At 37.2% G+C, this 13,774-nt stretch overlaps 1 protein-coding gene across 2 annotated transcripts in view; it reads left to right on the forward strand.

The window, feature by feature from the left end:
* LOC133648898 (SH2 domain-containing protein 4A-like) overlaps nucleotides 1–13,774 on the forward strand; it is a 35,480-nt gene that overhangs the window by 2,313 nt on the left and 19,393 nt on the right. For both annotated transcript variants that reach the window (XM_062045422.1, XM_062045421.1), the window contains exon 2: nucleotides 12,459–12,860. In XM_062045422.1, coding sequence (XP_061901406.1) covers nucleotides 12,689–12,860 — 172 coding nt within the window. In that variant the 5' untranslated portion in view covers nucleotides 12,459–12,688. The remainder of the gene's footprint in view (nucleotides 1–12,458; nucleotides 12,861–13,774) is intronic.

Consider the following 13,774-nt stretch of genomic DNA (forward strand, 5'->3'; position numbering starts at 1 on the left):
GTGTAGAGAATGCTGAAGAAACAAGTCCATGTCAGAAAACCAACAAATTTAGCTGAACTGCACCAATTTTGTCAAGAGGAGTGGTCAACAATTCAACTAGAAGCTTGTGGATGGCTACCAAAAGCGCCTTATTGCAGTGAAACTTGCCAAGGGACATGTAACCAAATAATAACATTGCTGTATGTATACTTTTGACCCAGCCGATTTGGTCACATTTTCAGTAGACCCATAATAAATTCATAAAAGAACCAAACTTCATGAATGTTTTTGTGACCAACAAGTATGTGCTCCAATCACTCTATCACAAAAAAAATAAGAGTTGCAGAAATGATTGGACACTCAAGACAGCCATGACATTATGTTCTTTATGTAAACTTTTGACCTCGACTGCAGGTGTTTTATTTTGTAGTGTAATGTTAGAACATATTTGATCAAGTGAAATTACTCAGAGAACAAAGGTAGGTATGAAAAACGCTAACCTTATGACAAATTTATGCTTTTGAAGTCGAGCCTTGTTTTTTTGATGACACCTCGTGGCCTCAATAATTCAACAAACTGGGGTCATGAGTCGCAGGAAGTTGAATGGTGCAGACATGTTTGTTACTGGATACTTTCTAATAGGCTTCATTCTGCTCTGGAGACTTTGTATGTGTAAGTAATATACAACTATAATTCTTTAATACTTGTTTATATTGACAAATCCCCACCTTCTACCATCCTAGTCACGTCCGTTGTGTCCTTGGGCAAGACACTTCACCCTTGCTCCTGATGGCTGCTGGTTAGCGCCTTGCATGGCAGCTCCCGCCATCAGTGTGTGAATGTGTGTGTGAATGGATGAATGTGGAAATACTGTCAAAGCGCTTTGAGTACCTTGAAGGTACAAAAGCGCTATACAAGTATAACCCATTTATCATTTTATTTACAAATGTTGTGTTTTAGACTATGGTATTGTTCAAATAAGGACACTTAATGTGTTTGTCTATAGATCGTGTACTATTGTGTGCTTAGCTGTTGTGTAGCAGCTAGTTCCTCGTACCCTATAGACCACCATTTTACCGTTTGTAAAGGACTTGACTAAAATACAAAAAAATACCAACTTTATGTGCTTATTGGAGCACATATGGATGTTAAATGGCTGTCCAGCTTTGCACAAGTAAACAATGCTGCAGGACTGCTTGTATCAGAGCTTAAATCAGAGATTTCACATGCAAGGCAATACCATCTGATACTTGTCACTTTTCTCCTGATAACGGGCCGATGCCCGGTATCCCTATCGGATCGGGACACCCCAAAGTGTGACATCATTATTTTGCCAAGGGCAGAGCCGTACGTGAGCTAGCAGGTGCTTGTCGCCGACATCTTTCTATAGCAAGGTACGGCATAGCTTAGCCAGGATGTTCACAACAATTCACAAAGCGGCTGAGAGAATTTTAAAACTAAAAGAAAGTAAGGATGAATATATAATAACAGAGCTTCCAAGATGATGATTGTTGTTGTTTTTTTCTTACTCCTCATAATAAGCAAACTGTATTAATATTTTAATAAGTTAAAGTAGAGGTGCCCAAACTCAAACCCAGAAGTCAGTTCCAGGCCGCAACATATTCCAAAAATAATATTAAAGTCAATCCATATCAGAATATAACAAAACAGGATGAGGGGCACACTAAAGTACTTTTAATAACTATTCGCTTTGTTACACAAAGCTGAAGTATAAGCTGTTTTTCTGGTACATAGAGCACATATTATTGGTTTTTACCTGTTCAAACCTGGGACTACTTTTGTGTACGTGTGCACGCTACAGCCATGTGCTTGTGTACGACAAAGACAGCCAAAACAATTATTTGTATTGGATTAAATATGTAATTGTGAAAGCTACTGAGACTTTAATTTTTTATGTTTTCGTTTGAATATAGTTTGTGCTAATATTTTTTGTTTTAAAATTTCTCAATTTTGAGCCATTTTGTGAAGTTATTACATTTCATTTTTAAATATGGTGCAGGCCAATCATCAACAAGCTGCTACATTTTGCATTAACTATTTGGAGAGTGTCTTGTCAATATTTAAAATAATGTTTCCATGGCGATTGTGTCTGCAGGTTGTTGTGGAAAAAACTTCACCCACCATTACTGTTATCTCAATATGTGGTAGTTAGGATTACATTTAAAGGTTTTGAATCAATATCTAATTTGGAATCAGCTGTTAGAGGCAGAAAATAATTGTTGTGCAGCTTTGTAAGACCCACAAACGTTGAAGAGCACGCCTGCTGAAAGGTTTAGCGTAATGCTTAGCTCCAAATCTGGCTGACACGTGGCCACACCTGAAGCCCCAAAGTCAGGCCTGATGTTTCACCTGTGTCAACACTGTCTGACCGCCGTCCTGCAGCCATTGGCTGAACCTTATCAAATACCTTCAATCCCATTGGCTCATCCGGAGTCATCCCTTTTTGAATTGTTGTTTACGCACACTTTGAAGGGGGAATAAAGTAACTGCCAGGAATTTGCTTTTTGAGGACTTCCTTGTAATGACTAACTGGGCTGTTAATGGCTACCAGTGTTGCGTGTGGAGGTTATTTTCTGGAAAGGGGTTTGTGCATATGAGCGCTTGTGAGTCAGATTAATTATAAAGCTTTTCGAGTAAGACTGCAGTCGATATATAACTTGTTTGCCTCGCAGTGTTTGAAAACACATTTTCACTAGTATATGCTGGTCATAGTCTGTCACTTCAGTCAGACCCTGCAAGATTTTGCCAGGTTGTGATTGCACCAGCGAAATGTGTGCTACTGTAAAGGACACAGAAATGAAAAGGTGGATAACAGGTAGTCTTCCACTTTCGCTTCCATCTGACTAAAAGCACAAACAAAAATGTTGCTCTTCCAACTACCTACTTTTGCTTTACCAACTTCTTACTTCACTATTTATTATCCTAGCTGCACTCGGGCGGAAGGCGGGGTACACCCTGGACAAGTCGCAACTCATCACAGGGCCAACACAGATAGACAGAAATACAAAATACAAAACAAATGTGTGTGTGTATGTGTGTGTGTGTGTGTGTGTGTGTGTGTGTGTGTGTGTGTGTGTGTGTGTGTGTGTGTGTGTGTGTGTGTGTGTGTGTGTGTGTGTGTGTGTGTGTGTGTAATAGGCAATTTTTCCAAAAAGGAGTTGCAAAGTGAAATACTTTAGATAAGGTAATCACAGCCTTTATTAGGTCAATAGTTCATGTTTCAGGTTCGATCCCCGCTTCCGCCATCCTAGTCACTGCCGTTGTGTCCGTGAGCAAGACACTTTACCCACCTGCTACTGGTGCCACCCACACTGGTTTAAATGTAACTTATTTAATAGGTTTCACTATGTAAAGTGCTTTGAGTCACTAGAGAAAAGCGCTATATGAATATAATTCACTTCATATCAACACTGATTTTTGATGGATTATAATTTTTGGAGCAATTGACAGTTTTTGCCAGAAATTCACACTATCCCTCATTGCCGAAAAATGGAGAAACTCATAGAAGTGTGATAAGTTACACTACCATTCAAAAGTTTGGGGTCACATTGAAATGTCCTTATTTTTGAAGGAAAAGCACTGTACTTTTCAATGAAGATAACCTTAAACTACTCTTAACTTTAAAGAAATACACTCTATACATTGCTAATGTGGTAAATGACTATTCTAGCTGCAAATGTCTGGTTTTTGGTGCAATATCTACATAGGTGTATAGAGGTCCATTTCCAGCAACTATCACTCCAGTGTTCTAATGGTACAATGTGTTTGCTCATTGGCTCAGAAGGCTAATTGATGATTAGAAAACCCTTGTGCAATCATGTTCACACATCTGAAAACAGTTTAGCTCGTTACAGAAGCTACAAAACTGACCTTCCTTTGAGCAGATTGAGTTTCTGGAGCATCACATTTGTGGGGTCAATTAAACGCTCAAAATGGCCAGAAAAAGAGAACTTTCATCTGAAACTCGACAGTCTATTCTTGTTCTTAGAAATGAAGGCTATTCCACAAAATTGTTTGGGTGACCCCAAACTTTTGAATGGTAGTGTATATGGGATTTATAACACTTTAAATCTTTCAGAAGCTTCCAACCTATCCATACATTAAGTTGTTGTTGTTGTTGTTTTTTTATGTCTTTTATATTTTATTTTATTTTTGTGAGAAAATAATACATTATTTTTATAATGGGAAACATAAATTATTGCTCAGTGGAATATTTGAGATTAGGTATTGGCACCCCTGAAAGGGTAATAATTTATAACACAGATTTTGATGCGGTAACAATTTATCAACAACCCAGCAAATATTGTACCAAAAACACAAACCAGCCGCTACATTTAAGAAACAAGAGAACGTGAACAAAATACAACTTTAAAAGTGAGCTATACAATAATACAACATCCTGTATTTATTTTAAATAAGTAAAAGACAGATTTTATGTACTTTTTCCAAAAAAACTTTGCACATCTGGTTCACTGTTTCACCACTCCTTAGTGCTGGGGGCACATTGCCTGCGCTCATGCCATGCCATCAGGCGACACTGTCTACGATAAGCGCTCTTGCTACGCCCTCCAAAAATAGATGGCCTGGCGCTATTCCATGCACGATCCACAGACATAAAAAGTACTTATGCATTGTGACATGTATCATGTGGGACACCTGTGTGACCTCCAGCGGCAGGAGTAAGTGGCACTGACCTGCAATAAAAAATCTAATTACATCAGATTGATAAAATGATACATCTTGCTATGAAACAAAAATAGTTTACTCTATTACAAATAATCATTCTTCATTAAGAGATAGTAGTAGTAGTTGTAGTGATAGTAGGGATTCTTCCCTCCTCTCCTCTGGTATGTAAGGATTAGAGCAGGTGTCCCTAAACTATGGCCCAAGCATCCAAAATCCGGCCCACAGGAAGTCCCAAGTTTAAAAAATAAAAAAAATACTTGTGCTTTTGTGGGAATGTGGGCAAGTTCGCATGTTTTTGTATGCATATGTATGTGTGAATGGGATTTTACGTGGGTATCTGATAAACATTTAGAAGCACTACATGTTTGTAATGATCCTTTATGTATTTTACTGTAAACCTTTTTTATTTATATTTTCCACGGAGGGAGAGAGGAAAGATGACGGTATAAGGGAGAATGTATAATATTTAAGGGACTAAATTGGTTGAACATTGGATATCATACAGGCGACAAAACATTATGGAACCTGATCTGTACAGGGTTCAACTTGAATATCTTTTCATACTCTTGTGTACTAAAAGAGGGATTTGGAAGGCATTTCCCCTTCGTCTCAGCTCGATTGTTGTCTCTGCTTTCACCACCTATTTCCCTCTCTCCCTCTATATTTTTCTATTTGTTTATATTTTTTATTATTTTCTATTTTATTACTCAGTTGTACTGCATATATGTTGAGGATGAGACCGATCTATATATACATCAATATTATGGATAAGTTGTTGACTTTGTTTTACACTGGACATGCTAGCGTAGAGGGGCTCCCCTGTCCTCGTTCCCGGTGGGCTTGTCTCCGGGGCGCTGTGGTGGGTGCTGCCGTAGCTGGGTCGACAGCCGGTTTAGTGTTGTGGTGCTGCGGTGGCGCCCGTTGGGGCGCTCGGGAGACGGGTCTATACGTACCCTGGTGCAATGGAAGTAGTTTGATATGCGAAATGAATACTACCACATTCCTTTTTTCAAGTGAATATATGCGTGGTTGTGGGTGAGTGCGTATATGTATTTACATGTATGTGCACATATAGGTCCGCATATATATTACCGGTTTTTTTCTGTTTTGTTTTTTTGTCTCTCATGTTCAAAAAAGAACACTGGTTACTAGGTAGTATAACTAGGAATATGCTCTCTGTCCTGATATAGATATAATCCCAGAGATTTAACTTTGATATAGAATCATGAACCGTGGATATTGATACTTTTTGTTTTCTTATTGGAACATTGACTTTTCTCCTATATACCCTCTTAGGGGTTTTTGTTTATCTTTTCTTTTATTCTAACTCACAATGTTATGGTTGAGGGACCTGTGTAGAGGAGAGTCGCTCGCTGTGCGATAGAGATAGGAAATGGTTAAAGCTAGCCAGGTTGAGGATTGGAGAGGATCACGCGAGCGAGCCTCTGTACCTTGGGGGTCATCTTTTGTTTCTTGTTTTATTTTTATTTTTATTTTCTTCACTATTCAAAAAAATTTAACTGAAACATGCAACAGACGTGATACAGGGAAGACAGAAAAAGTACGAAAGGAAAACCTTTATGCAAAGTAATGAAGTAAGGGTGGTGTCATTGAATGTTAATGGGTTAAACAATCCGATTAAGAGAAGCAAAGTCTTGGCTAAATTCAAAAAGGAAAAGATGCAGGTAATATATTTACAGGAAACGCACTTATCTAAACAGGAACATGAAAAATTCAGGAAACTCGGGTACAACAATACATTTTACAGTACATTCTTAAAACAGAGTAATAGGAGGGGTGTCGCCATATTAATATCGAACTCAGTTAAATTTGAATTAATCAAGGAAATATGTGATAAAGAGGGGAGATATATAATAGTGAAAGGGAAATTGGAAAACCAAACAGTAACGTTAATTAATGTCTATGTCCCCCCAGATAGCGGTAAATCCACGTATGAGAAAATATTTGATGTTATTAACAAAGAAGCAGAGGGGGTTTGGCTGTGTGGAGGTGACATTAATCTGACTTTGAATTATAACTTAGACACGACAAGCACGATTAGAAGTAAGGAACACATTAGCAAATATGTGAACATAATGATGAAGGAATTGGGAATAATAGACATATGGAGAGAACTACACCCGTTGGAGAAGGACTATACTCATTACTCAGCACCACATCAAATGTACAGTAGAATAGATATGTATCTGATGAACAAAGAAGAAATACACAGAGTGAAGGAGTGCAACATAGGAGTAACGGATCTCTCAGACCATAGTGCCATATACTTGACAATTCATCTAAATAGTAGGAAGAAAAACACGTTATGGAGATTGAATGTGGGCATCCTGAATAGTGAAAGTGTGATAGAATCAACAAAAAAAGATATAACCTCATATTTAGAAGAGAATGATAACGGGGAGGTGGAGCCGACAATTTTATGGGATGCTCTGAAGGCGGTCTTAAGGGGGAAGTTGATAGCTCAAACATCTTTTATGAAAAAGGCAAGATTAGAATTATATCAAAAACGAATCGGAAAATTGAAAGATTTGGAACAACAACATAAAACAGTGGGAACCTCTGAGATAATGGATCAGATTAAAGACATGAGAAAAAAAGTAAACGAAATGCTTATGGATGAGGTCGAAAAAAAGACCAGGTTTGTGAAACAAACATACTACGAGGGAGGCTCTAAAGCAACAAAGATGTTAGCTAGGAGACTGAAAAAACAACAAACATTAAATAATATTCACAAAATAAGGGACCCCAAGACCAACAACCTATTATACGATCCAGAAGCGATTGAAAACGTATTTGAAAATTATTATCGAACACTATATACACAACCAGTTGCGGCAAGAGAGGAGGAAATGGAACTTCTCTTAAATTCATTGGACCTGCCTTCATTGGGAGTTAGCCAAAACAAGATGCTAAAACGCTAATATAACAATTGGGGAAATTGAAGAAGCAATACAAAGGACCAAAAATAACAAATCCCCGGGGACAGATGGCTTTAGTGCCGAATTTTACAAGACATTTAAAGAAGAGTTGATTCCCTTATTACAGACCTCCTTTAATTACACCCTTAAAAAAGGAAAAATTCCCCCCCTCATGGAAAGAAGCGATTATATCAGTAATACATAAAGAAGGTAAAGATAAAGAAGACTGTAACAATTATAGACCTATTTCGCTACTGAATGTGGACTACAAGTTGTATACATCTATTATTTCAAAAAGGTTTGAAAACTTTATGTCGGATCTAATAGAGGACTGCCAAACTGGATTTATTAGGGAAAGACAAACTCAGGATAACATAAGGAGAGCCTTACATTTAGTTGATGAAATACAGAAGACAAAAACAAGTGCTATGCTCGTGAGTGTTGATGCTCACAAAGCATTCGACAGTGTAAATTGGTTATACCTGTATAAAGTAATGGAAAGACTAGGCTTTAACAAAAAAATCAGTACAGATAATAAAGTCACTATACCAAGAACCATCAGCTAGAGTCAAAATAAATGGAAGTCTTTCGAAAAGCTTCAATTGGAGAGGTCTACCAGGCAGGGTTGCTGTTTATCCCCGACGTTATTCGCATTATTTATAGAACCATTAGCCCAACTGATTAGAGAAAACAAGGAAATTAAAGGTATACAGATTAGACATAATGAACACAAGGTGGGGCTTTTTGCAGACGATGTACTGATCTATCTCCGAGATCCAGAAGAAAACATTCCCTAGATTAATGAGAACCCTCGAAGATTATGGACGATATTCGGGGTATAAGTTAAAATGTCACAAAAACACAAATATTATTGTTAAACTATAACCCCTCATTAGAAATTAGAGAGACGTATAAACTAAATTGGGACCTGGAAATGGTCAAATATTTGGGAGTTAATATAACAAAGGGAAAGAGATAAACTATATGAAAGCCAACTATGGGTCGATAAATCTGAGGCTTAAAATGGATCTGGAGAGATGGTCAGTGCTGTGTCTGGACTTAAGCTCAAGAATAGAAATAATCAAGATGAATGTGTTGCCGAGACTCTTGTACTTGTTTCAATCCCTACCAGTAGCAGTACCACAAATACAATTTGATGAGTGGGATAAAAAATATATCGAGATTCATATGGGGGGGTAAAAGACCCCAGAATTAGGTTCGAAAACTCTCCAGCTGCCCAAGGTAAAAGGGGGAATGGCATTGCCAAATCTGAAAGAATATTTCCATGCAGCCCAACTTCGGTATCTAGTATGCTGGTGTAGACCAGAATACGAAGCGAAATGGAAGGGAATTGAATTAGACCAGGGGAGAGATCTTATCCAAAAACTTGTTGGCAAATAAAACAATAGAAAAGAGAGTAGAGGCAGAACTGAGTCCGATTACTAAATTTACAATTGGAATTTGGAATAATATCTCAAAAAAATACAAATTAGAGGATGAAAGAAAGATACTAGGATGGTTGACACGTGATCCCAATTTCAAGCCTGGGTTCGAAGATCATGGGTTTAAACAGTGGGAACGAAAAGGCTTGACGGCAATGTGCACACTGTTGGAAGATGGGCAGATGAGGAGTTTCGAAGACCTACGGGCGACATATGATCTAGACAAACATGAGTTCTTCCGGTATTTACAGATAAGGGACTACTATATTAAAAAAATTAAAAGGGCATCAATGAACCCGCTAATTAGAATAATGGTACAAGCTTATAATAATAAAAAATGTAGAGTGATCTCAGCTGTTTACCAGGGATTGATGACAAGCAAGGGGACTTCAACCATGTACATTAAAGAGAAATGGGAAAGAGGATTTGGGGAGCAGATCACTGAAAAGGACTGGTATAATATTTGTAAAACGCAGTGCACGGCCACGAGTTCTAGGGTATGGAGGGAGTTTTGCTGGAAAAACATGACTAGATACTTTATAACTCCAAAAATAAGCGGAAGAGTCGCAGCAAAGAAACAACCATGTTGGAGGCTATGTGGAAATATGGACGCTGACCACGAACATGTGTTCTGGAACTGTCCCAATATTGAAAAATATTGGTATGACGTGTGGTCAGTGATAAAAGAAGTACTACAATATGACATTCCAAAAACAAGTATGATACTATACTTGGGAAACTTGACGCAGGAATATATGCAATTCGATGATTTCTATTTAGTCAAGGTTTTGTTAGCAGCCAGCAAAAAGGCAATTACAAGACTGTGGCGTAGTAGCAGCTCACCGACCTGTGAACAGTGGCTGTGCATTGTGGAAGAACTATATGTAATGGAAAGATTTACACATAGACTCAGAATACAGGAGGAACTATTTCTTGAGAAATGGACAAAATGGACTGAATACAAAACTCAGGAAAATGACACCACAAATGCTTGATATGGAATATAAATTGACTATGTATATATTGTAAGATGTTGACCCTGTTGATATATGTATGCATGTGACAGAATAAAAATTTAAGTTTAAAAAAAATAAAAAAAAATAAAAAAAATAAAAAATATTATTTTAAAAAATTAAAAATTAAATTAAATTAAAAAATAAAATAAAGAATAAATAAAAAATAAATACAATAAAATAAGAAATTATTATTATATTTTATATTTTTATATAATTATTATTATATTTTATATTTTATGTTTTACATTATTTTTGTATATATATATATATATATATATATATATATATATACATATATATATATATATATATATATATATATATATATATATATATATATATATATATATATATATATATATATATATATATATATATATATATATATATATATATATATATATATATATATATATATATATATATATATATTTGTTTTTTTAATCTGTCCTTTCTCATCCATTTTCTACCGACTGTTACTCTCGGTGTCTCCTAGTCGCTCAGGCAAATCATGTTGTCTAAAAATGCATTTTCCCATCAAAAACGTGACATCATCACGCTCGGAATATATATAAACAGTCCGGACCCCGGACACATTTTTTTAACCCAAGTCAAAAAGTTTGGGGACCCCTGGTTTAAAGCCTCATCCCCAACTACACTATACACTAGTATTTATACTAACATAATATAAAATAGCAAATAATTGATGCATAATTGTGCTTACTTTATGTAGATGGTCTACAGCCCCTTTGCACGCATTGTAGTCCATATTCCACATGTTATCATTTAGGGTTTAGTGGTGGCATTGCACATATATCAGAATCAGAATCAGAATCAGAATAGTTTTATTGCCATTGTTTGAGAACTGGTTCACAAACTAGGAATTTTTCTTGGTGCAAACGTGCGACATAAAACACATATAACACATATTACACACTGACAATCAACACAAAATGTCTTCAAAACCACATTTACACATTTCTTTGTAGCAATAAAAACCTACCCCGATCATTGTTTGTTGCATTCAAGTCGTTTGTTGGCATATTTTTCAATTTGAAGGAACTAGGCAAAAACACTGTATGTATGAATTATGTCTCTCCTACATTAACTAGTGGTTGGGAAGTGTAATTACAGATGCTTAAATCCATACAGTATTTGTGGTGAAGGTATTACAGTTGTCAGGTTTTAACTACATTGAAAAATATGTGGTAAAAGGGGGAAAGTGTATAGTAAATTAGTATCTCCTATTTGGAATAACTTTGTAAAAAGTACAATGATACCATCTTAAAGAAAAACTTGATCAAAACTGTGTGGCCAAATTTCCACCTTCTAACATTCAAATTTAACTGATTTGCAAAAAGTTTCATTTTTTTTGGTCAAAGCAGATTCAAGTGTTATTGGCAAAGACTACTCCCTGACTAAGCAACACATTGAAGCCTATACACTACTGCCATCTTATGCTTTAGAATTGCAGCTGCATGCAAAGTCTGCTATACAACACTTGCAAATGAGACTCAAAAGTATAAGAAAACAAGATGTAACAACTGGATAGCACCGTAATCATTATCCGATCAGTGTTAAATGTTAAATGAAAAAATACAACTTTAATATTAAATAAATTAACATTTATTAACGCATGAACACAGAAGTACTAACAATTGGAAACGTTGTGTACCGGTACCGATTCCCAGGTACAAGGAATTGGTACCGTGTTGATTAAAATGTGAAGTACCCATCACTTAATACTCATTCAATAAAAAAAATAAAAGCTTTTGAAATTATTTTTAACGTGACCACACATTTCCTTTTCAAAGAACACTTAGCTGATGCAATGTTATTAAATACAATTAGCCTAAAATATTGCAACTATTACGCAAGTTTTGGAAAAAGCTGCGGTGAAATCAGATAGTTTAGGCCGCGACAATCACAAAAAGCCAGCAAAAATCCTGGAAGCAATGTTCATTGGTAAAATATGATTTATTTACCACAATAATGTACAGTTGCTAATGTATCCATGCTAGCAACATGTAGTAACAGGGCAGAATAAATACACTTTTTTTCCTTAGATGGCAGGAGGATAATAATAAACCTGTGTATCCATCTGTTGCCATTTCTACAACAAAATAAGTCTTGACACGTTTGATTGTGTGCAGGGAGATTTACCTGATGTAAAATATGAGTCTTGGCTCAGTAAATGTTGGGAAACACTGCTGTATGCACAGCAAACAAAACACACACACACACACACACACACACACTCACACACACACACACACACACACACACACACACACACACACACAAACTGCCTGTTGTATTGACCAATTGTGTTCTGCTGAATGGAGATGCAGTGAACAACCTCGCTCTCTTTTCAGAAATCAGAGTACCAGCTCTACGGAGAGTCCATCCAGACACACCTGCACCTCAGGACAGTCGGACAAAAAGACACCAGGGCATCTTCTACCTGATCCTTAACTCCGTCCCAGAGCAGGGAACCTGAGCCCCAGCACACCTTATTAAGCCACCAGTGAAACAAGACCGAGTGGACAGAACGTCTACAGGGCTGACGGTCAGTTCTGGTTCCTGCTGGGGACACAGCCTCAGGATGCTGGCTAAAATCCTGGAGGAGATGTGGGTGGAGCCGGAGGTGCTGGAGGCCCTGAGCGAAGAACAGAAGAGGATCCTCTTCCTCAAGATGAGGGAGGAGCAGGTACGCCGCTGGAGGGAAAGGGAGGAGCGGGAAGGAGAGGACATTGTCGTCAGCAGGTCAAAGAAAGGTAACGTTGCCGGGAACTGTTAGAGATAAGGAACCAGTAGCAGTAGGGTTTTTGAGGAATGTAGTCTTTACTCCTCCAACAAATGCAGATATGATGTCGCCAAATAAAGCAGAGGTGTCCAAATGTGTTCCATTTTGATATATTTTGTACAAATCCCTTTTCCATATGAGTTGGGAAATTGTGTTAGATGTGAATATAAACGGAATACAATGATTTGCAAATCCTTTTCAACCCATATTCAGTTGAATATGCTACAAAGACAACATATTTGATGTTCAAACTGATAAACATTTTTTTTTTTGCAAATAATCATTAACTTGAGAATTTGATGCCAGCAACACGTGACAAAGAAGTTGGGAAAGGTGGCAATAAATACTGATAAAGTTGAGGAATGCTCATCAAACACTTATTTGGAACATCCCACAGGTGAACAGGCAAATTGGGAACAGGTGGGTGCCATGATTGGGTATAAAAGTAGATTCCATGAAATGCTCAGTCATTCACAAACAAGGATGGGGCGAGGGTCACCACTTTGTCAACAAATGCGTGAGCAAATTGTTGAACAGTTTAAGAAAAACCTTTCTCAACCAGCTATTGCAAGGAATTTAGGGATTTCACCATCTAAGGTCCGTAATATCATCAAAGGGTTCAGAGAATCTGGAGAAATCACTGCACGTAAGCAGCTAAGCCCGTGACCTTCGATCCCTCAGGCTGTACTGCATCAACAAGCGACATCAGTGTTTAAAGGATATCACCACATGGGCTCAGGAACACTTCAGAAACCCACTGTTGGTAAATATAGTTGTTCGCTACATCTGTAAGTGCAAGTTACAGAAGGCGAAAACCGTTTATCAACAACACCCAGAAACGCCGTCGGCTTCGCTGGGCCTGAGCTCATCTAAGATGGACAGATA

The sequence above is a fragment of the Entelurus aequoreus genome, linkage group LG04 (genome assembly GCF_033978785.1).
Source record: "Entelurus aequoreus isolate RoL-2023_Sb linkage group LG04, RoL_Eaeq_v1.1, whole genome shotgun sequence".
Taxonomy (NCBI): domain Eukaryota; kingdom Metazoa; phylum Chordata; class Actinopteri; order Syngnathiformes; family Syngnathidae; genus Entelurus; species Entelurus aequoreus.